At 31.4% G+C, this 26,143-nt stretch overlaps 1 protein-coding gene across 1 annotated transcript; it reads right to left on the bottom strand.

The window, feature by feature from the left end:
* Nucleotides 1-932: 932 nt before the first annotated feature.
* Nucleotides 933-25,582, bottom strand: LOC8289584 (putative disease resistance protein RGA4). The gene is made up of 4 exons (XM_048379727.1): nt 25,389-25,582; nt 1,935-2,464; nt 1,509-1,862; nt 933-1,423 (listed from the first exon to the last, which is right to left on the bottom strand). The coding sequence occupies exons 1-4, from the start codon at nt 25,580-25,582 to the stop codon at nt 933-935; spliced, it is 1,569 nt and encodes a 522-aa protein (XP_048235684.1).
* Nucleotides 25,583-26,143: the final 561 nt, after the last annotated feature.

The following is a 26,143-nucleotide window of genomic DNA, read 5'->3' as shown; positions in this document are numbered from 1 at the left end:
AAAAATTAAGAAATTATTAATTAGAGTACAATCTAAGAGAAAAATGATTAAGCTATTCTTTCTTATATAGAAACACTTAAAATAGAATGCATTAATTATCTCTTACTTTTTAATAAGGATAGAATTGAAAGAAAGAATTACAATTTATTGAAGTTCTAAAATCACAAATATTTTTTTAAAACAGGCTTAATTACTAATTAAATCCTAAATTTTATATTTTTAACAATTTTATCAAATTATTCTAAAATTTTAAAATAAATACATATATATTTACAATTTATTTTTAAAAACACTTTTCGATAGTAATTTTAGAAATATCATAATGAGAAAAATGACGTGGCAAGTCAACTATACTTAATAACATAAAAGTTAATGAGTTAATAAAAAATTTATTGTATTTAGATGTAAATGTGTGAAAGAATGCACATAAATGAAATTTTTAATAGTCATATTTTAAGTTTAAGATAAATTATTTTTATTGATTCGTAATTATTATTTTTAGTAAGCATAATCAACTTCTCACATCATCGTTTTTATTGTGAAATTTTAAGAATTGTCATCGAAAAGTATTTTTGAAAAAAATTTTAAAAATAAGTATTTATTTTAAAATTTTGAAATAATTAGATAAAATTGTTAAAAGATATAAAGTTTAGGATTCAATTTGTAATTAGACCTTTTAGATTTATTTTTTTAAAAAGGTCATTTGAAATGGAATAGAGAAAATAATTTTTAAAATATTTGTTTAAAAAGATATTATATATATAATGTCATTATATATTTCTAGATAATTATAAAATTTTCATCGTACTAATTTAGTGATATATTTATTGTTTATATGTCACTAATAAGTTAGATTTTTATTTTCCATATATAGAAGAGAGTTTCTTTTTTTTTAAAAAAAAAAAAAGGAGAGAGCTTGTATTAGAAAATGATCAACCACTGTCGAAAGGGAGCCTCATTACATAACCACAATCAATTTTCTGCACAACTTCAAAAAAAGAATGGCCAGCTAAATTGTGCAAGTACTTTTCACCAATCCTCTCCATGTCATCTACATGTGTTTGCCTAAGATAACCTTGAGCCATCCACAGCTGAATCAAGTTATCTCCTTTAATCTCATGGTCCTTTGGCAAGATAGCACAATAAGAGAAGCATGGTTTCAATTCTAAAACCAAGTCATAATAGCTCAACCATAAAGAAGCAAAACCACTTTGAGTTTCTCTGTTTTTTTCCCATAACCCTTCTAGTTCCCACACCTCACTATTCAATACACTCTGCCACTCTTGCCGTGAATCCTTAAAGCACAAAAGATTTCCTAGAGTTTTTGCAGCAAGAGGTAAACCATCACATTTCTTTAAAATTTCCCTACCTATTGCTTCTAATTGTACTCTCATCATTGTTCTTTTCAAAGAATGCAATTTCACTAAAAATTGACCAACATTCCTCCAGGAATAAATTTCCTAGTTTAAATAGGTGATCTCTAGTGCAACCCATGTTTATTGCTATACTTTCATCTCGTGTGGTCACCAAAATACTACTTCCTAGTGAAGCAGACATGAAAGAATCTCTCATTTGCTCCCACTTGCTAGGACCATCTTCCCACACATCATCCAAGATAAGTAAAAACCTTTTCCCCTTGAGTAATTTTCTTATGTGTTGCATTATAGCTTCAAATTCAACAAGAACTGAAGCAGCATTAATAAGAATTTCAAGAATTGCTTTCGCAATCTTAATCTCATCAAAGGGTTTTGAGACAGAAACCCATATTCTACTCTCAAAGTTCTTTTCTACCTCACTGTCATTATATACTAGCTTGGCTAAAGTAGTTTTTCCCAGTCCTCCCAACCTACTATAGAGACTACCTGGAGGTTTGACTTATTAACACTCACTACCCACTAACATTTTTATAACAGTATTTTTCTCCTCCTGTCTACCCTTTACTTCAGCTGCATCAATAGCAGAGTTAACTACAAGTGGTTTGATTTGCCCATTCCCCCTGTAAGTTAAATCAAAATCACACCTCTTTCTTTCTTTGGCAATGTCATCCAGTCGTTGATTTAGTTTCTTAATCTCGCGAGCAATCTTATATCGCTGGCCAGTTTCACAACAAGAAAAGCAAGAGATTGGAAAGATTGAACATACTTGTTTGAGAGTGGGGAGCTGAAGGAATTGTGTCTTGAACCAACTGCAAACAGATTCTTGACCTTCTTCAATCTGTTCTTTGAGAATCTCAATGTTCCAGGCGTCAAGAACATCATCGATGCTATAGGACAATTCCTTCAGGTTATCTAACCAGTGTCTGATAGCGTGGTTTACGAATTGTCGTCTCTCTGCTTCAACCAGTACACCTTGGATGGATTGGAGATTGCTTCCAAGTTTTTCTGCTTCTTCCTCTACACCATTACAAGCTTCACTTGTTGTTCCATTAAGTCGGCTAGCTGATTTAAAGCCGCGGCCACAAGTGCTTCAGCCATTTTAGTCAAATGTACGTAGCAAATGGTTTGATCAAAGGAGAAATTGAGATGTATTCGGATGCCTGTTAGAAGATAATGCTTGCATGCATATTTATAGAGCATGCATGAGGATGTACAGAAATCTCAACTTGCATTAATAAATCAAGCATTTTTAATTGTCATAACCAAATTAATCCTAACTAAAAAGAATCAATGAATAAACTTAGTTGGTTGAGACGTGTGAACTTGAAATTTAACTTTTATTTCCATATAAACTTGCAAAAACATCATCCAAAACCTCATCAGAATGCTCTTCTAGCCAAACCTTTTGAAAACATACCAAAATGTATACCGTACAAAATAATATTCACTAATTATTATCGTTGTTGTTTTAATATTAAAATACAAATATATTGGTTGTTAATTAATAAGGAAAAGGTAAATTTGAATCTGATTTTGTGAATTGTTAATTAATTGAAATCAAAAATTTACCCAAAGAATACCCTTTTATAAATTGTGACTTTATTTTCAAATCTCATGCGTAAGTAAATTAACTTTCACCAAATATGTTAATTTCAGCACATTAATTTAATTTACAAGTTAAGTTCATGAACCTTTAATTTGTGGGTTTTTCTTTCACATTTTTGGGCAGTATAATAATATTTTGCGGTTGAGATGTCTAAATCTTGTTTCTGGTTTTCGTGCCACAAAATGTTGAAAATAAAAAATAAAACCTTTTTAGTGTAAATTGTAATTCAAGTTTTACTTCCGTGTAATAAATATATAAAGGGTGTGTGGTTAAGGCCACTCATGAAAATGTTAAGGCCAGAGTTTTATATTACCAATACAGTACTTAAGCTTTTAAAATATATTTTTTAATTTTTTTTTCTGATTTATTATTATTTCTTATGATATGTTATGTATTATTATTTTAAATTAATTAAGAAAAAAACTACATGATTACTTTTTAATGAAAAATTAGTTAAAATACCTTATATCATTTTTTACTTAATTTATTATCTTCTACTTAATTTAATAAAAATTTAACTATTTATTTATAAAAGATATGAAGTTTAGATAAAATATTAAATATATAGCATTCATTTATTGAGTAGATTATAAATATATTAGGTTTTTAATCCAAATATATTATTTTTATAATTCTCAGTGTTTAATAAATTAAATAGAAGAATACAAGATAGTTGTCCAAGACATTTTTCTAACAATTAAAAAATATTCATTTATTTTCTTAATGAATTCTTTATAGAAACAATTGACAATTTATAAAAATTAAAAAGCAAATTAAAGATTGTAAGATACAAACATAGAATTTTAAAGATTTAGGTGCCAAACTAGTAATGTAAAATTCTGACTTTAACAATTTTCTATCCGGCCTTAATCATACTCATACACGAATTAAAATCAGAATTTCTACACTTTTATACATGTAATGCGTATATATAACTTAAATTAGCTAAAAATAATTAATCTAGTTTTTTCCTTATGTATTCCCAAGATTTATGGAAAAAGTTAATGCTAATGCTCAATAATGAAATTTTTTGTCTATACTTAATGTATGTTTTTATCTATATGTTAAATTGATAAATAATTGACACATATATTTATTAATTTTAAATGATAAAGTATGTATCAATCATTAATACCAAAGTGTAAAAATACTTATGCATATTTGTCGCTCTCTTATTAATATATCAAATCTATATAAGAATATCCGGTCCAAGAAAAATAAAAATTGATAGAGAGGCTGGGTAAAAAGGCTGGTTTCTATACCAATTAAGCATACCAAGCGAGATCTCTCCTTACATATATAATTTTCTTTTATATATAAATTTGTTGGGGTAAAACATTAGAAACAGTGCTGCATTATGCATATATGATCGTGGCGAACCATAATAAGTTCTTCAATTTTCATGTTCATAACTATAAGTACCCATCGGTTAAAAGGCAACACAGTCTATGCATATTCAGATACAGTTTACTTAATGTTATAAGAGTATTGCAGCAGTAAAACATTTGAATTCTGCAATAGGCATCTCCTACTGATTATCATGTTATTTCAATAAGGATTTGCATGATTTCTTCTAGTGCTTGAATTTATAAGCTACAAGGATATTGATGGCAAATTGAGGATCACATTATAAAAAAAAATTCCTGTTAATCGTTATATTAGTCAAATTTCATTTCACAAATGAAGCTGAAAATTCAAGACAACTGGATATGGAAGAGTTTTGGCCTTTGTTCTTATTAGAAAACGAGTATATAAATAATTTGATTTTTTCTTTGTTCCTAGTTCCTTGTTAGGCAAGATCTAAAGCATGTCATCTATCTGATTCAAGATTTTTAGCAACATCTTCAAGACAAACATAGAATTCTGAGTTAAATACTTCACACTTCTGGCAAGAGTTAACATAGTTAAGAAACATGTACGAGTAATTAACCTGTATTAGCTTTTGACGAGAATTGCACGGAGCCTTTTTTTTTTTTTAATATCGAAAAGCCACACAAAACTAGTTCTGGAAAATCTCTACACAGGATAAAAGCATTAGCTGAACTGTGTACAACAATAGCTTGTACGTACTTTCTAAAAGGGGACATACGTAATATATGTTTGTAACAATGTAATAAGATCATCATACTCGAAAGCTACAAAAATTCCATGGCCATGTTTTCACCTTTACATCCACACATCTTTCTATAAGTGTCTGCAAGTGAAGTGCCCATTGTTTTAGTCCACCTTAAGATTTTGGCCATGTTTTCTGCATCGCAAGCCAAGACACATTACATATATAGTTTTGGGATTTTGTTTTATGTGTAAAATGTGTGAAGTTTATGCGAGTTATTTACCCCATTCTTTTTAACATAAATAAAGGATTTAGACGTTAGATGGTTGTTATTTTCTCTTCCATTAAGTGTTTTCTTTTTTCCTTCACTATAATTTGTTTATTTGGATTGCAGTGGGGAGAAAAAAAAAGAAAGAAAAGGAAATTTATCTCATTTTCAATGTTTGAATATTAAAAGTAAGGCCGTGTTTCAACCCGGCCAAGTCAAAGAGTCAAGGGTTAAAATTCAACTTACATCAAAACAGAGTCGAACCGATATTTTTTAAACAAATATTAAATATTTTATAAAATACATAAAATTAATAGCTTTTATAATATAAATTATAGATATATTAAATTATACCAAATTTAATAGAATTTATTTACATTATAATAAAATTAATATATCTAATGTAGCATATTTTAAGAATCTAATCGATTTTTCAGATTTAAAATAATTTCTCTTAAAAATATTAAATATCATAATTGATAAATTTGTACAATTACATTAATAATAAATTAAATTATCTATTATTTAAAATTAAAATTCTGCAAAATATGTTTTGCAACAAAACATCAACAACGTTAGTTTGGTTTATTGGTCAAGCTCTTTTATTTTAATTTGATGGTTAAATGTTTGAATCTCAGTTTGTAATATTTAATTTTTTTTGTTAGAGTTGACCTATTTTACCGTGATCGGGTCACCGGTTGATCTGGCTGGATCATTAATTTTAAGACGGGTTGATGTAAAAATAAATTTTAAGACAGACTAAATCGGAACATGCTCTGATTTATAGTTCAACCGGTTGGAACGGGGTGGATTTAATAATTATCGTTGAAAGAGAGAAAAATAAATAAATAAGTCAGATTTTTCAATTTCTCTTAAAGTTTACTTTTTATTTTTTCTCATTTTTGGAGAAAATCAAGGATATTAGAAAATAATAAATTTAATAGACTTTAATTTTTAACTATTTTTATAATAAAAAGAAAAAGCCATTTAGTATGAGAAAGAAACCCCATAAGAAGGGTATATTTATAAGTATTAGAAAACAACTATGTAATGCGAGGATATTTATCAATCGTAGAAAATAACCCCAAGATTTTGGTATATTTGTGAGTACAAGAAAACAACCCCTTGAATGGGTTAATTTTATAATATGAGAAAATAACCCCGTAAAAGTGGTATATTTGTCAATATAAGAAAATATTCCAGTAAAATGTGTGTATTTATGAATCTGAGAAAACAATCCCATAAAAATAGTGTAATTGCGAGTCTAAGAAAACAACGTCATAGAAGGGGTAAATTTTTAAATATGAGAAAGCAATCCCGTAAGAGAGGTATATTTGTTAATATAAGAAAATAACCTTGTAAAACATGTATATTTATGAATTTGAGAAAATAACCCCATAACAGTGCTAATAATTTAATATGAGAAAACGACCTATAAAAGTGGTATATTTATCAATATAACAAAATAATCCCGTAAAACTTGTATATTTATAAATCTGAGAAAACTATTCCGTAAAAGTAGTGTAATTGTGAGTCTAAGAAAACAGCCTCGTAGAAGGGGGTAAAACTTTTAATATGAGAAAACAACCCCGTAATACGGGGATATTTATAAATATTAAAAAACAACCCCGTAATATGGAGATATTTATCAATCGGAGAAAATAATCCTGTAATTTTGGTATATTTGTTAATATGTGAAAACAACCCCTAAAATGGGCTAATTTTATAATACGAGAAAATAACCCCGTAAAAGGGGTATATTTATCAATATAAGAAAATATCTTCGTAAAACGTGTATATTTATGAATTTGAGAAAACAACCACATAGTGGTGCTAATAATTTATTATGAGAAAATGGTCCCGTAAAAGTGTTATATTTATCAATATAAGAAAATAATCCGTAAAACGTGTATATTTATGAATATGAGAAAACAACTCTCTAAAAGTAGTGTAATTGGGAGTCGTAGAAAACAGTCTCGTAGAAAGAGTAAATATTTTAGTATGAGAAAATAACCTCGTAAGAGGGGTATATTTATAAGTATTAGAAAACAACCACGTAATGAGAGGATATTTATCAATCGGAGAAAATAACCCCATAATTTTAGTATATTTGTGAGTATGAGAAAACAACCCCGTAAAAGTGGTATATTTGTCAATATAAGAAAATAATCCAGTAAAACATGTGTATTTATGAATCTGAGAAAATAATCCCGTAAAAGTAGTGTAATTGCGAGTCTAAGAAAATAACGTCATAGAAGGGGTAAATTTTTAAATATGATAAAGCAACCCCGTAAGAGAGGTATATTTATCAATATAAGAAATAACCTCGTAAAATATGTATATTTATAAATTTGAAAAAACAACCCCATAATAGTGCTAATAATTTATTATGAGAAAACAACCCCTAAAAGTCATATATTTATCAATATAAGAAAATAATTCCGTAAAACGTGTATATTTATGAATCTGAGAAAACTATCCCATAAAAATAGTGTAATTGCGAGTCTAAGAAAACAGCCTCGTAGAAGGGGTAAATTTTTTAATATGAGAAAACAACCCCGAAATACGGGGATATTTATCAATCGAAGAAAATAACCCCGTAATTATAGTATATTTGTGAGTATGAGAAAACAACCCTTTAAATGGGTAAATTTTATAATATGAGAAAACAACCCCTCAAAAGGGGTACATTTGTCGATATAAGAAAGTAATCCTGTAAAACGTATACATATGAATATGAGAAAACAACCCCATAATGGTGCTAATAATTTAATATAAGAAAACGACCCCCTAAAAGTAGTATATTTATCAATATAAGAAAATAATCCCATAAAACGTGTATATTTATAAATCTGAGAAAACAACCCCGTAAAAGTAGTGTAATTGTAAGTCTGAGAAAACTGCCTCATAGAAGGGGTAAATTTTTTAATATGAGAAAATAATCCCGTAAGAGGTGTACATTTATAAATATTAGAAAACAAACTTGTAATACATGGATATTTATCAATCGAATAAAGTAATCCTGTAATTTTGGTATATTTGTTAGTATGAGAAAACAACTTCGTAAAAGTGACATATTTGTTAATATAAGAAAATAACTCCGTAAAACGTGTATATTTATGAATAAGAGAAAACAACACCGTAAAAGTAGTGTAATTACGAGTCGAATAAACTGCCTCGTAATATGAGAATATTTATCAATTGGAGAAGATAACCCCGTAAAACGTGTACATTTATGAGTTTGAAAAAACAACCCCATAATAGTGCTAATAATTTAATATGAGAAAACGAACCGTAAAAGTGGTACATTTATCAATATAAGAAAATAACCCAGTAAAACGTGTATATTTAAGATATGATAAAATAACCCCGTAAAAGTAGTGTAATTGCGAGTTTGAGAAAACAGTCTTCCAGAAAGGGTAAATTTCTTAATATGAGAAAACAGCCTCGTAGAATGGATCAAATTTTTAATATGAGAAAACAGCCCTGTAATACAAGGATATTTATCAATCGGAGAAAATAACCCCGTCATTTTGGCATATTTGTCAGTATGAGAAAATAACCCCTTAAATGGGTTAATTTTATAATATGAGAAAACAACCTCGTAAAAGGGGTATATTTGTCAATATAAGAAAATAACCCCATAAAGTGGTATATTTATCAATATGAGAAAACAACCCTGTAAAAGTGGTATATTTTTTAATATAAGAAAATAATTCCGTAAAACGTGTGTATTTATGAATCTCAGAAAACAACCCCGTAAAAGTTGTGTAATTGAGAGGCTAAGAAAACAGGCTCGTAGAATGGGTAAATTTTTTAATATCAGAAAACAGCCTCGTAGAAGGGGTACATTTTTTAATATTAGAACAATCCCGTAAGAGGGGTATATTTATAAATATTATAAAATAACACCGTAATATGGGGATATTTATCAACAAGAGAAAATAAGCCCATAATTTTGGTATATTTGTGGGTATAAGAAAACAACCCCTTAAATGGGTTAATTTTATAACATAAGAAAATAACCTCGTAAAACCTGTATATTTATGAATCTGAGAAAACAACCCTGTAAGAGGGGTATATTTATAAATATTTGAAAACAACCCTATAATACGGGGATATCTATCAATCGGAGAAAGTAACACCGTAATATTGGTATATTTGTAAGTATGAGAGAACAACCCCTTAAATGGGTTAATTTTATAATATGAGAAAACAACCCCATAAAAAATGTATATTTGTCAATATAAGAAAATAATACCGTAAAACGTGTATATTTATAATTTTGAAAAAACAACAATGTATAACGTGTATATTTATGAATCTGAGAAAACAACCTTGTGAAAGTGGTATACTTATCAATATAATAACTTAACCCCGTAGAACGTGTATATTTATGAATATAAGAAAACAACTCCGTTAAAGTAGTGTAATTGTAAGTTTAAGTAAACAACGTCGTAGAAGGGATAAATTATTTAATATGAGAAAACAACCCCGTAATACGGGGATATTTATCAATCGGAGAAAATAACCCCGTAATATTAGTATATTTGTCAGTATGAGAAAACAACCCCTTAAATGGGTTAATTTTATAATATCAGAAAACAACCCCATAAAAAAGATATATTTGTCAATATAAGAAAATAACACCGTAAAATGTGTATATTTATGAATCTCAGAAAACAACCTTGTAAAAGTGGTATATTTATCAATATAATAAAATAACCCCGTAAAAAATATATATTTATGAATCTGAGAAAATAACTCCGTAAAAGTAGTGTAATTGCGAGTCTAAGTAAACAACGTCGTAGAAGGGATAAATTTTAAAATATGAGAAACCAACTCCGTAAGAGGGGTATATTTATAAAAATTACAAAAGCCTCGTAAAACGAGGATATTTATCAATCAAAGAAAATAACGCCGTAATTGTGGTATATTTGTGAGTATGAGAAAACAACCCCTTAGATGTGTTAATTTTTTAATATGAGAAAACAACCCTGTAAAAGTGGTATATTTGTCAATATAAGAAAATAATTTCGTAAAAACGTGTGTATTTATGAATCTGAGGAAACAACCCGATAAAACTAATGTAATTAAGAGTCTAAGAAAACAGTCTCATAGAAATGGTAAATTTTTTTAATATGAGAAAAGAACCTCGTACGAGGGGTAATATTTAGAAATATTAGAAAACAACCACGTAATACAGGAATATTTATCAATCGAAGAAACTAACCCTGTAATTTTGGTATATTTATGAGTATGAGAAAACAACCCCTTAAATGGGTTAATTTTATAATATGAGAAAACAACCCTGTAAAAGTGGTATATTTGTCAATATAAAAAAATAATCCCGTAAAATGTCTGTATTTATGAATATGAGAAAACAACCCCGTAAAAATTATGTAATTGAGAGGCTAAGAGAACAGCCTCGTAGAAGGGATAAATTCTTTAATTTGAGAAAACAGCCTCGTAGAAAGGGGTAAATTTTTTATTATGAGAAAATAGCCTCGTAGAAATGGGTAAATTTTTTATTATGAGAACAACCCCATAAGAGGGGTATATTTATAAATATTAGAAAACAACACCGTAATATGGCAAATTTATCAATCAGAGAAAATAACCCTATAATTTTGGTATATCTGTGAGTATAAGAAAACAACCTCTTAAATGGGTTAATTTTATAATATCAGAAAACAACCCCATAAGAAGTATATTTATCCATTTAAGAAAATAACACTGTAAAATTTGTATATTTATGAATTTTAGAAAACAGCCCCATAATATTGCTAATAATTTAATATGAAAAAACGACTCCGTAAAAGTCGTATATTTATCAATATAAGAAAATAACCCTGTAAAACGTGTATATTTATGAATATGAGAAAACGATTCCATAAAAGTAATGTAATTGTGAGTCTCAAAAAATAGTCTCGTAGAACGGGTAAATTTTTTTAATATGAGAAAACGGCCTTGTAAAAGGGGTATATTTATAAATATTAAAAAATAACTCCATAATACGGGGATATTTATCAACCAAAGAAAATAACTCTGTAATTTCGGTATATTTGTGGGTATGAGAAAACAACCCCTTAAATGGGTTAATTTTATAATATGAGAAAACAACCCCGTAAAAGTAGTATATTTTTCAATATAAGAAAATAATTCCATAAAACGTGTGTATTTATGAATCTGAGAAAACAATCCGGTAAAAGTAGTGCAATTAAGAGTATAAGAAAACAGCCTCGTAGAAAGGGTAAAGTTTTTAATATGAGAAATCAACCCCGTATGAGGGGTATATTTATAAATATTAGAACAAAACTACGTAATACGTGAATATTTATCAATCGGAGAGAATAACCCCATAATTTTGGTATATTTATGAGTATGAGAAAACAACCCCTTAAATGGGTTAATTTTATAATATGAGAAAACAACCCCGTAAAAGTGATATATTTGTCAATATAAGAAAATAATCCCGTAGAACGTGTGTATTTATAAATCTTAGAAAACAACTCCGTAAAAGTAGTGTAATTGCGAGTCTAACAAAACAGCCTCGTAGAACGGGTAAATTTTTTAATATGAGAAAACAACCTCGTTGAATGGGTAAATTTTTTAATATGAGAACAACTACGTAAGAGGGGTATATTTATAAATATTAGAAGAAAAACCCCATAATATGGAGATATTTATCAATCGGAGAAAATAACCCCGTAATTATGGTATATTTTTTAGTATGAGAAAACAACCCCTAAATTGGGTTAATTTTATAATATGAGAAACAACCCCGTAAAATGGGTATATTTGTTAATATAAGAAAATAACTCCGTAAAACGTGTATACTTATGAATTTGAGAAAATAAGCTCATAATAGTGCTAATAATTTAATATAAGAAAACGATCTCGTAAACGTGGTATTCTTATCAATATAAGAAAATAACCCCATAAAACATGTATAATTATGAATATGAGAAAATAGCCCCGTAAATATAGTGTAATTTGGAGTATGAGAAAACAACCTCGTAGAAGAGATAAATTTTTTAATATGAAAAAACAGCATCGTCGAAGAGGTAAATTTTTTAATATGAGAAAATAACCCCATAATATGTGGATATTTATGAATCAGAGTAAATAACCCCGTAATATTGGTATACTTGTGAGTATGAGAAAACAACCCCATAAAAGAGGTATATTTGTCAACATAAGAAAATATCCCCGTATACGTGTATATTTATGAATTTGAGAAAACAACCATGTAAAGCGTGTATATATATGAATCTGAGAAAACAACCCCGTAAATGTGGTATATTTATCAATATAAGATAATAGCCCCATAGAACATGTATATTTATGAATATGAGAAAACAACTTCGAAAAAGTAGTGTAATTGCGAGTCAAAACAGCCTCGTAAAAGGGGTAAATTCTTAAATATGAGAAAACAACTCCGTCATAGGGGTATATTTATAAATATTAGAAAAAATCCCGTAAAATTGGGATATTTATCAATCAGAGAAAATAACCCCGTAATTGTGGTATATTTGTGAGTATGAGAAAACAACCCCTTAAATGGGTTAATTTTGTAATAGATGAGAAAACAATCCCGTAAAAGTAGTATATTTTTCACTATAAGAAAATAATCCCGTAAAACGTGTATTTATGAATTTAAGAAAATATTCCGGTAAAAGTAGTGTAATTAAGAGTATAAGAAAACCGACTCGTAGAAAGGGTATATTTTTAAATATGAGAAAACAACCCCGTATGAGGGGTATATTTATAAATATTAGAAAACAACCACGTAATACGGGAATATTTATCAATCGGAAAAAATAACCCCGTAATTTTGTTATATTTGTGAGTATGAGAAAACAACCCCTTAAATGGGTTAATTTTATAATATGAGAAAACAACCATGTGAAAGTGGTAAATTTGTCCACATAAAAAAATAATCCCGTAAAACGTGTGTATTTATGAATCTAAGAAAACAACCCCATAAAAGTTGTGTAATTGAGAGGCTAAGAAAACAGTATCATAGAATGGGTAAATTTTTTAATATGAGAACAACCCCGTAAGAAGGGTATATTTATAAATATTAGAAAACAACACCGTAATATGGGTGTCACGACCCCACTCGTGGGCCCGTGACCGGCACTAGGGAATGGGTAGGCTTAAGGCCACCGAAACCCGTAGTAAGCCTGACACTCACTGATTTAAACAAATCTCATCTCAAATTAATATTATTAAAGCCACAATTTATCTTAATAGTTACACTTTACAAAATTACTTCGGTCTATCAGAAAAACTAGGCGAGACCCAAGCTCGGAAAATTTACAAATCAAACATCTACTATTACTACCGCGAGAATCTAAGATTTACCAATTTACATACCAAATCAAATACATCACCCGATGATGAAGGAGTCAGTTACTTGAATAAGAGTCGCGTGAGAACTAAAGGTCACGAATCCGAAAAAAAAACATAAATGGAGACCGGTCTCAAGAGTGAGTTAAAATCAAATAATCTAGAGACTATTGCTTCTTCCTCGGAAAACATAGATTATTCAAATCGATATCAAACCATACTATAATCATACCCTACTATTTCCTTCACATAAAATATTAATCATTCGAATCAAAATGTCAACCATGCACGTAAATACAATCCATATTATAATCATACCATAATAAATTAATAAATAAATAAATAAATAATATATTTTTACTTTTACGGGACGAGTGGCTCGGTAGAACCCTAAACCCCAAAATCTAGTAGCCATTCGGCTCTCTTAATCCAATAAGACTGGCGCCCAGAGAGCAAGCTCGATCAGGGTCCTTACCTCCAGCCTGAACACTTGAATTCCAAATAAGCCGGCGCCCAGAGAGCATCGCTCGATCAGGGACCTTAACTCCGGCAATCAACTGAACTCAGCCCAGAGAGCAATGCTCGATCAGGGCAAACAAATCCATAATAACCTTATGTCCATAATCATTACTGGTGCGCACGCGGTCCTGATGTAACCCATCAGGCGGCATGTTCTACAAGCCACATTTCCCAATTCGCAATCATCACATTTAATAAATATCATTGTTTAATGAAATCATTCAACACATATCGAAATAAAGATTAATAATTTAGGATAAGGCTACGTGCAATTCGGTGTATTGAATAATAATATTTATATTATTATAACGTTACTAATAATAATATTTATATTATTTTCAATAATTAATAGTCCAGTTGAAATTATTTACGCTATGATACTAATAACCATATTATGCATAAACTTTCAAAATAGCATATTAAATCGGACTTAGCAATAGTGCAATGATTAAATGACTTTAACTCACAGGATTGGGCGACCTCCTAGCTCTGCTCCGGTGCCTCGGTTGGAGCGAGCCGAACAAACGGACAATCTAGTCATGGAAAATAATTTATCAAAACGATGAAACAATCGATCATTAATCCTAGGTCTAGACTCCTAGGACTGACTGTCTAAGAATCTCGACTCGGGAGAATTCTATCGAAAATCCGGCAGAACCTCCCCTACAACACGAACATTACCCCCCGTAAAAACGGGTTCAGGACCTGCCAGAAGAACACTTCAAATATCCAACAATTTAAACAACGAGAGTCGGGTCCCCAAACTTCACTATTTCCCGACTCCGCCACACAGCACAAAAACACGACTATGGCAGGCAAATTGACAAACAATTATTTTTGACTCACAAATATCATCAAATACTCAATATAACCCAATAGACACAAAATTAAAATCAAAGGATTTCTAAAATTAACGGGCCAGAGAAAATTACCGAGACGCTCGGTCGCTCGGTCGACTAGCCTCCAGCCGCCAGAGTCCGATCGACGATCCGAACACACCATCGGACTCACAACGACGCTACCGATGACGATCCCTCGCCCGATTTTCCGATCCGACACCCGATCATCCGGAGAGATTTACGGACGATCTCGACCGTCGATTTGTAAACGAAGCCCGATCGCCACAAAACCGGTGCCAATGCGAAGCTTGAAATGCAGAAGAGTCGGGATACGCCCTCCGATCGTCCATCCTCCGGCCGGATCTCGCCGAAAAAACCCAAAAACCTCGGGCTGCCTCCACTTCACGGAACTCTCTCCTCCCGGCCACTAAACTCACGCCGGCCGCCAAAAGGAAGCTCTCCAAGGGGAGCTGATCGCCATCGAGATCGGCCGCGGAACGGCCTTCAAAGCCGCCGCCACACGCGTGATTCCCGCCACACGCTACTGAGTCGCTGCTGCCGCTGGCCAAGACGCCCGCACCCCCGGAGCTCGCCACCGACGCCTGCGAAAGATCCTCTCTCTATTTCCTACGACTCTCTCTCTCTCCCCGATTCCATTTCTTTCAATATCGACATTGGGCCCCCGAACTTTTCCTTATTACAATTTGGTCCCTCGACTTCCTTAATTACTTACAATTTCATCCTGCAGAATTCCAATTTAACTCCCAAACTTCTTTTAGCCTTTCAATTAAGCCCTTAACTAATTAATTTGGGCCAAATTAGAATTATTGAAAATACACAATTATAAAAATACCCCTGACCGATATATTTATTTACGAAAATACCAAACTCACAAATTTCCATTAAAACCCCATAAAAATAAAATTATACTTTTAATCCTTATTCCAAAATAAATTTCCAATTTAAAATTTAATACTACTAATCAATTATAATACCAATTTTATCAAAATTCTTTTATAAACATCCTTTACAATTCTACCATAATTTTTCCAATATATAATTTTATTTATATATATATATATATACATTTGGAAAAATTTGGAATAACCAAATAAAAATATAATTTATTCCTCAAATAATTTATTTAATTAACTCCTTAAAAAAAATCAAACTAATTGGATATGGAAAATAACTCATTTATTTGATTAACATGAACATTCAAAATTTGTATTTAAATCATTCCAATTAAACCGAATAAAAATAAAGCTAAAATTAACTTAAATAAAAAATCACTATTAAATATATAAAAAAAAAATTCCGGGTGTTACAATGGGGATATAATCAATCAGAGAAAAATAATGCTGTAATTTTAGTAGATTTGGGAGTATAAGAAAACAACCCGCTAAATGGGTTAATTTTATAATGTAAAAAAGTAACCCGTAAAACTTGTATATTTATGAATTTGAGAAAAAAACCACATAATAGTAGTATATTTATCAATAGAAGAAAATAACGGTCTCGTAGAAGAGGTATATTTTTTAATACGAGAAAACAACACCGTAATACAAGGGTATTTATCAAGCGGAGAAAATAACACCGTAATTATGGTATATTTGTGAGTATGAGAAAACAACCACTTAAATGAGTTAATTTTATAATATAAAAAGACAACCCTGTAAAAGTACTGTAATTGCGAGTCTCAAAAAACGTGTATATTTATGAATCGGAGAAAATAACTATGTAATTTTGATATATTTGTGAGTATGAGAAAATGCCCCTTCTTACTTTATGATATCGGGGAATTTTTTATCTTGGTCCGGTAACTCCATAAAGGGCTGGTTGGTGGGGGTAGAGCCTCTAGCGCCAATGTTGATGAATCTTAAGGTTTTCAAGGAATAAGTGAAAAGTTAATTGGTAATTGTCCTACTAGTTTTAAGAGAGAATTCAAATATTAATGCTAAGGAGAAACATACCCAAAAGAAACTCAGGGGGCAATCTTCTACTAATAATGATAGAATTTCTAGAAATAATATAGGGGTTACTAGTGTGGTTAAACCTCAAGCCTTCTAGGCCGAGAAAAGATATGTATCGCTACAGGAAAAGGAGGATGTTAAGGTGGCAATCCCAAATGGCTGTAATAATGACAGGCCATATTTACTTCACTGGATCTTTGTCAATCAACCTAATATGCATAATGTAAAAAGTCAAGGTTTGATTATAGGGGGAGGCCTGGGGGGCAATCCTACAATAGTTGCTCAATGTACAAATCCATTAAGCCAATACTTTCACCCGCAAAGACAATTACAAGTACATGTAGAGGCTGTAAGAGATGTAGGGCAAGAGTTGTATGTCTTGGCTTAAGACAAATAGGCCGACCAAATTTTCACAAGTCTTACCCAAATCCTATAGACATTGATAATCCTACCCTAGATGTTATAGGATTTCTAACCATTCTACTTTAGAACACACTGTTAGATTTACTATTCAATGTGGTGAATTAGCTAATTTAGTTATTAATTTTAAGATGAGGCTTTTTCCTAAATATTTAACAGGATCAATTGGTAGCAACTTTGGAAAAAAAAAAACTCATATTTACATGGTAGAAGATGAAAAGGCATATCCAACTCCTTAGGGTTAGGCACAAAAAGTCTAATGGTAAACACCTGAATAAATATTATCCCACCATAGGGGGAAATGGATGAGAAGCAAGAAAATAAAAAGTGCAGGGTCATTAAAGTAGCCACTAGTAGTTAGTAGGATTTATGTGTTTTCTATGTTTTCTTCTGCATTTTCTGCGTTATATGTGTTTGTTAGGACGTCTTATTTTATATGAAGCCAAATATATGGCTAGTACTATGGTATTTTATTTTGAAAAAAAAGGCTTGATTTTAATGAGAGTAGGCCTCATAGTCACTTTTGAATCTTAGGTAATATTTGTATTATTTTATTTCTAATTCTTAGAAAGTACTATGTGGCAGAAAAACACAAATCTTCAAAGTAAAATGCAGATAAGTGCAAGCAAATATATGACTGCATGACGCGAAATGTCTAGAGTGAGTAGTGTGCAAAGTGTTGAGTGGAGTAGCTGCATGAGATATGATGTGGTTGTAGTGCATCAATGTGATATTATGAAATGGTATGGTTACATATAGGCTTTACAGCCACATCTCATTTAATCATTCAAAGCCGACCATATCAAATCTAAATACATAAAAATACATAGTCATATCATAAAAGTAATAGCCAAATATAATATGTCAAAGTCACATCAGAATATTTAAAATAAAAATAAAGTCGGTGCCTAGTGAGAGTAGCACTTATAAGTGAAGTCACAACAAGAACATTCATAAGATGTAATTAAAGAACTTGAGCAAAATAAAATTGAAGATTACAAGAAAGATACATATGCAGCAGCTACATCACTGGCAGGTTGGCTTAGGAGAGCAGAACTCGGAGTTCCTGGAGTCCATAATAACAGTTATACACCAAATAGAGTAAGTTAAAAGGTTCACATTTCCGTTCCTATTTTTATAGATTTTATGGCATTTGAATATACCAATAAATGACAAAAAGTTTATAAATTAATGATAAAATGCAAATATGACAAAATTAGTCCATTAACATTTTATTTTAAATTAACATAATTAATAAATACATGTAATGGAGGAAATAAAGTATACAATGGTTTACATGTGTTTTAGCTAATAAAAATGAGTCTTTCAGTCAATAAATTTGTGGGATAAAGTTATATCTCATTTTCATTTTCTTGACTTAAGTGGGTTACAAGACAAACAAATGTGTACATAACAGTCTACTTCTTGCTGTGGAGTTTGCATATGAAATGTTCATAAAAGAAAGTGCATTTCCAGATAAAGTTAAATTGCTATGTTGTAAAGTGTTTCAGGCATTATATGCCGAAGCAATTATGTTGATGATGATTTTATTTGATTTTGAAGGCCAAGTTAACATTTGCATCTTAGATATTTCAAATCCTAAAAGAAATTGTTAGGTTGTTATCCTAAAAAATTAGTTTTAGGATATTAATTAGAATATATGCCTTTAACATGTGAAGTCATAAAATAATAGTTTTGAATTGAGATTGTAAACTCTGAAGTGAGCATTCTTAATATTATTTCCAATTTGAGGCTCTAGAGCCTCGAATTGATCGATATTTGAAGCTCTAGAGCCTCAAATTCATTAGTATTTGAAGCTTTATATGGGAAGAACTTAAAAATTATCATAAAATTAAAGTTCTCACCTAGCAAGAGTTTTAAAATAGCACATTTTAATTTATATAAGAACTTAAATTCACATCATAAGTTATCAATACTCGTGGTTCAAAGATTTGCAATCTCAAAGACACAATAGTGCCATAAATTTTAAGTAAAATAAATGTCAATTTTTCATTGCTCAACAAATACATATTTTTACATATTTAAATTCAACATCACCATAAATTTACAAAATATAAAATAAAAAGTAATTTTAGGACGTAAAGTGGATATCTTACTCTTTTTTTTTAATAGATAATAAAAAATTTTGATTTATCAATAAAAGAGGAAGAAATGTGTCAAAAACCTCCCAAAAATATTTTTGATATTTTTTATAGGTTTTGAGCCAAAGAGGATAATAACTCGTAAGACTGCCTTTGATTTTCAGAAATGGTTGTTGAATCACAATGGGTAATGATTGTTATAGGAGTGAAGCTTGTTACCGCCAATGGAAAGGCCACTAAAATTATTGTTGTCTGTGTGTAAAGAGAGGTCTAGTGAGTTGTTGTAGCAAGGAAGAAGGCTAGTGTGTTGCAGCGAGCAGCACGACTGTCACGGCGACTATTGTTGTTGCTCCTACAGCGAGCGAGCGAGCGAGCAAGGAGACAACGCTGCTGTTGGTGCTGGTGGCATTGATGTTGATGTTGCTTCAACGGGCAAGCCGGGCATTGTCTGCTAGGATTAGACGAGTGAGATGTAGCTTGTTGTTGCTGGTGAAGTGCATGACACCGCCAATGATAAAGAAAGAGAGATGGGTATTGTTGAGTTTTGGAGGTGGAGTTTTTTAGAGAGTTACTGGATAGTGTTATGTTGTAACTGAAATTTAAAAAAAAAAAGAACAGAAAAGAAAAAAAGGGATTTGGAGAGCTTGTGGATTTTAAGGAGAAAAATAAGCAAGTTTGGGCTTACAGTTTATATATGTCGCATGCACTGTCTTCTTTCAGCCCAATAAAAGAAGGAAACATATCATTTACACACAAACATACTACAAGACAACAATTCTTGAACAAAAGGATTCACATTTCAAAACAAAAAAAAAATTCATTTTATAGATTTTTCATTTTTTGGATTAAATAATTTCTACTATTGGGCAAATAATAAAAGGATTATCTTACCCACTACAATTTCCAAATGCTATGAGAACTAACCAATTGGTGGAGTGACAGAAGTTTTCAGAATTCAAGCAAGTCTAACTACAAAGCACAGACCTGAAGTTTCTTAGCATAATCTTTCACTTGCAATTTTTTCATTGTCTTGTAACTCATATTTCAATGCACTCTATCTCCTCTCATATTCATTCTTCTTATTTCATTCCTCAATCCACTGATAATATCAACCAATCACCAAGTGAACTCATCATCTTTCCACTTGAAGTATTTCCATTTTCCTTCTCTTTGCAAACTCTAATTCTATATACCAGATGCCTGAACAAAAAAAATTTGATATCAGATTACAAACCTAAATATTTACTTGATGCTTAGGACATGAGAATAACCTCCTTTCTGGATTTAAATCAGTCTAAGTCACCTACTATCGGAACTTTCCGAGGAATTGGACCACACTTATACTTCTTTCCTTCCCCTCATAGTTGAATTTAGAACCATTAATTAATTGATTACATAATTACTGATCTATGTTGATAGAGATGATAAGGTTTGAATGACTATAGTTTAACCCCACAGCTGTCATTAAAAGAGAAACTAAAATAAACCTTGAAAAATAGCCTTCAGTTACAAATGTTCTGGTCATTGAGTCCACAATATTGAAATGGCCACACTACAGTTGAAGGAAAGCAACAAATAGCATAATGTTTTATAATAAAGATCAGAATGAGGAGTAAACATTAAAACAAAATAACTTCACCATACTAAAAATGATTAGACATGAGTTTAATTACAATCTCATATCTAATAAATAAATTTATCAATCAAAGCATTAACTCGATAAAAAATCTTCTAAGAATCTTGAAAAAATATAACTTGGCATTTTCTTGATACCCTTGGAAACTTAACTAGCTCCTTAAGAACGTAGCCTTCCTCATGATGATTAGAGATGAATGAGGTCTTAATTGTTTCAAGAACTGTTGCATAATTCATGAAATACATAACCATTTTCATATCTGTTGTAGTTCCTTCAAATGTTGAAAACTCAAGCCACTTCAAGGATGAAAATAGAAAAGGTGCCACATTTTGCTCATCAAATATAGGAATATCCTCGCGTGAGAAACGTTACCCTGCTCGCAGAAACAAAATTAATTAATTAGTTTATTATCATTGGAGAATTATAACAAAAAAGAATAAGTAGATACAAGCAACCTAAACAGTTGGATTCAATTAATAAATAAAACATAAAATAAAAGAAAGCAGTAATATGATTTATAGTGTTTCACATCTGAAACTTACTCTATGGAGGATGAATACTTCCACAATTGGTATGCGTCTTAGTATCTTAGGCAAACAGCCACAGTTGTTGATAAACGGTTTCCTCCAAATAAGTCAAATTTTTAAAATAAGGAAAATCTAGAGAAGATGGAAACAAGAAAGCCGGAGAAGAAATGTATCTCAGACACTCAACTTAAACAGATAAGCCAAACAATAACGAATAAATAAATAAATTCATAAAATAAAACTTACGCTAATTGTATGTTCAGACAAGGTTAAAGCTTTAACCTTAGAGATTTGTCTTAGAAGCCCAAACAAGTGATTCCCATAATCATTGAACTCGTTGATTTGATTGTCGCACTGATCAACATCAACAATTGCTTTAACTATTGAGGACATGTTATTAAGTTGATATACATCAGAGACATAATCTGTGAGCACAAGATGTTCGAGTTTTTGGAGCATCAATAACAACCATGTAACGATGATCATTGGGGTCCAAATTGTCACCAAATTTGCAAATTTTCAAACTTTTTAGTGATGCCGATTGCACACGCAATTACCACCAAAATGATAATTCTTCGAAAGTCGAGGGACTAACTGCCGATAGGAAAAGAAAAGAAAGAAAAGAAAGAGAGAGGGAGTGGTCGTCGGGGAAGAAGGAAGAGGGAGAGAGGGAGAGAGCTGTTGTCCATCGAGTCAAGGCGCGGCATGTGGCGAAGAGCCGACCAAGCAGCTAGCCCAACAAAGTGTGTCAGCATCAAGGAAAAAAAAGGAAGAGAGGAGGCGCAGGCTATCAACGCCGTGTGAGGCGTTTCCGGCGGTTTTGGCGGCCAAGTCTGGTGGCGATCGACTCCCCTCGGCCTGAGTTGGTAGTTGCGGTGGAGAGAGAAAAGTGGGTGGCAGCCGCATTTTCTGGCTTTTTCGGGGAGCTTTGGCTGATCGAAGGACATATCTGGACTCCCCTCAGCTCAAGCTTTCCAATGGCACCGGTTTCGTGGCAATCAGACTCCGTTTGAAAATCGACGGTCGAGATCGTCCGTAAATCACTCCGGATGATCGGGGGTTCGGTCGAAAGATTAGAAGCGGGGATTGTCATCAGTGCAGCGTTTCGAGTCCGTTGGCGCATTCTGATCGTCGATCGCACTCCGGCGGCCGAAGGCGAGTCGACCGAGCAATCAAGCGTCTCGGTAATTCCCTGGCCCATTGATTTTAGAATTTATTGGTAAAATTTGTGTATTTATTAAATTGTGTTGAGCATTAGAAAATATTGTGAGTTAAAATAATTATTTGTCGGACTATCTGCCTTTAGTCGTGATTTGTGATGTGTGACGGAGTTGGGAAAAATAGTGAAGTTCTAGAGGCCCGACTCTCGTTAAAATAAATTGTTGAATATTTAAAATGTTTTCTGGCAGGTCCTGGACCCATTTTACGGGGGTAAATGTCAGTATTTTAGGGAAGGTTCTGCCGAATTTTTGATAGAATTTACCCAAGTCGAGATTTTTTAGACAGTCAGTCCTAGGAATCTAGACCTAGGGTTAAGTGTCAAATATTTCAACGTTATTGATTAATTATTTTTCGTAATTAAATAATCCGTCAGTTCGGCTTGCTCCACCCGAGGCATCGGAGCAGAGCTAGGAGGTCGTCAGATCTGTGAGTTAAAGTCATATATATATTCACCTGTCATGCTAAGATTTTATGTGATAGTTTTGATTAACTAATTTAATATTTTAATTATTTAATTAATCACAATTCGTATATGTTTCATTTACTATATTGTAGTTTGGTATTGTCGTGTTGACTCGGGATGGGACGACTATAGAACATGCTATCGATGAGATGTACCGGTATGAATCAGAGACAGAAAATAAAGGGGTAAAGGTTTGTAAATTTTAAAAAGGTAAATTAGGAATTGCTCTGGTCGAGTATTGCTCTATGGGCTGAGTAGAGTGAGTGTGCCGGAGTAAAGGTCCTTGGTCGAGCATTGCTCTCTGGGCGCTGGCTTATTTGGAAGCCTAAGTGACCAGACTGGAGTTAAGGATCCTGGTCGAACTTCGCTCTTTGGGCGCCAGTCTTATTGGAGTAAGAGAGCTGAAATGTTAAGAGTGTTAGTGATAATTAAGTGACTGAACTAGATTTAAGGACCCTAGTCGAGCTTCGCTCTCTGGGCGCTAGTTATGTTAGAATGGGAGAGAGTCGAGATGTTTAGTGTTGGGACTAGGGTTCTGCTAAGGTACTCCATCCCGTAGTATGTGAAATTTATTTTTATTTTAAGCATGGCATGACTTGTTTATTTTTGCATGACTTAATATTTATTTCAAATTAAATAAATGTGTTATTGAAGTGTTTGTAATTATTTTTGGATATATGATTTTAACTCACTCTCGAGACTGACAGTCTCAATTTTACTGTTTTTCAGATCTGTGATTGTTAGTCTTCTCGGGGCTCTTATCTAGCAACCCGACTCCTTCATCATCGGGTGATGTAATTGATTTGGTATGTTTGACTTGTAAAATTTTAGATTCTCTACAGTAGAAATAATAGACTTATCAGTTGTAATTTTATGTAGTTTCGGGTCTTGCCTAATTCTGCTGGCAGACCGAATTAAATATGTAGAATTTAATGGTTAAGATAAATCGTGACATCAATGATATTAGATGAGATTTAATTAAGTTAGTGAGTGGCCAGGCTTACTACGGGATTCGGTGACCTTACGCCTACCCATTTCTTAATGCCGGTCATAGGCCTACAAATCGGGTCGTGACAATTTTATACTATATACTATTAAGTATATGATATATTCGAAATATATTAATAATATACATAGATAATACCTTTTGGATACTTAAGAAAATTGGTATATATATATATATATATATATATATATAAATAATATTTATAATATAATCAAAATATATTATATTTTTATTAATTATGGGATCTGAATTACATCAAAATTTATATATTTCAAGTTTTTTCTCAATAACTATTAAGGTGAATAAAAATAGGCACTATGTTCGCGATTTATATAAAAAATATAAAATATATTTTTAATTTTAAATAAAAAATAATAAATTTAAATATTATATATCTACAATATACTTATTGTATATTTAATATATACTATTTAATGTATATCTTAAATTTATGTTGCCATCCTAATGTATTTTGTTGTAATACATTCATGGAACTTGAATTAATTTAGCAAAATCATTTATTCAAAACTCCTTCAGTAAATTCAAATGTGGTTTGTATATAAGTACCCAAATCAATTAATCAATTGGAGTAAAGGTAGGCAGACCATATTCTTTCGGAAAACTTTATGTGTAGGCAGAGACCTAAAGGTAAATGGAACGTATCATTAAACCAAAACAAATTCGTCATCACCCGTGAAATAAAACTCCCAAGTCTTTACTTAGAAAAGAAAACAAAATGCTTAAATATGATAATAAAATAGACCATTCCTTAAATCAATGACCCAATCTTTGCATGTAGAAAAATCATGTAATGTAGATGGCACCAACTTGTACCAGATTCTCTTTCCAATGAACACTTCAATTGCAAAACTCCCAACTCAAACAGCACATTCAACCTCCTCTCTGAAGGAAGGATCTCTTCTTCATTACAATAATCTTTTAAGCACACGCCTCTCTTCTCGAGTATGAGTATCAAATGCAAATTTAACAAATATGTAAGGGCAGATATTGAACAAATAAATACGTAAACAGTATACTGCTAGAAGGAATTACACAATAATTAAGCTCTAAAACATTATTAAGAAGTTTGATCGCAGCACAGAAGGTCCCACCAGTTGCAATGAGATCCTCTATAACCAAAGCATCCTCTCCTGCTTGTACAGGACCTACATGCATTTCCACTTTGTCTGTTCCATATTTCAATGAGTACTCTTCCATATACACCCACCTTCAATTCAATGGTTTTTAGATAACAACCGATTGAGTTGTTGTTTACTTGTACTAATAACAAATATTTAAAAATAAAATAAAATAAAATCTTTGTAGAGAGAGAAACATGTGTTAATAATTTCTTAGAATACATAGAGAAACTGGAATCGCACTCAACTTAGAAACTGAGAAATTTTGCCGGCTTGTTTCTTCTCTTTCGCCATGCACAGGTGGTGATTAGGTAGGCAAAAGGATTTTGAAACATCAAAATCCAAGTTTCAAGAAGGCTAGAAAACTGGTGTTACATATGCTGATTTTGTAGGAGCTTATCAAGCAAAATTGGAACTTCAAGGATTTGTTTGATGAGATTAATTAATGCTATTGGAAGGTAGAGAGGAGAACGGAAAGAGTGAGGAAGGAGACACGTTATTTTTGGCTTTTTAGCTTATAAATATTAGATAATTGATTTTAGAGTAATTTTGTAAATTTTTGGGAGTGGATGTATAAAAGTTAGTTGACTTAATTATTTTAGGTATTTGTATAGAAATTCTTATGAAATAAAAACTGTTT

Source organism: Ricinus communis, chromosome 9, assembly GCF_019578655.1.
Source record: "Ricinus communis isolate WT05 ecotype wild-type chromosome 9, ASM1957865v1, whole genome shotgun sequence".
NCBI lineage: Eukaryota > Viridiplantae > Streptophyta > Magnoliopsida > Malpighiales > Euphorbiaceae > Ricinus > Ricinus communis.
Note: the sequence above shows the minus strand (reverse complement) of the source record. Positions and strands in the feature narration are given on the sequence as shown.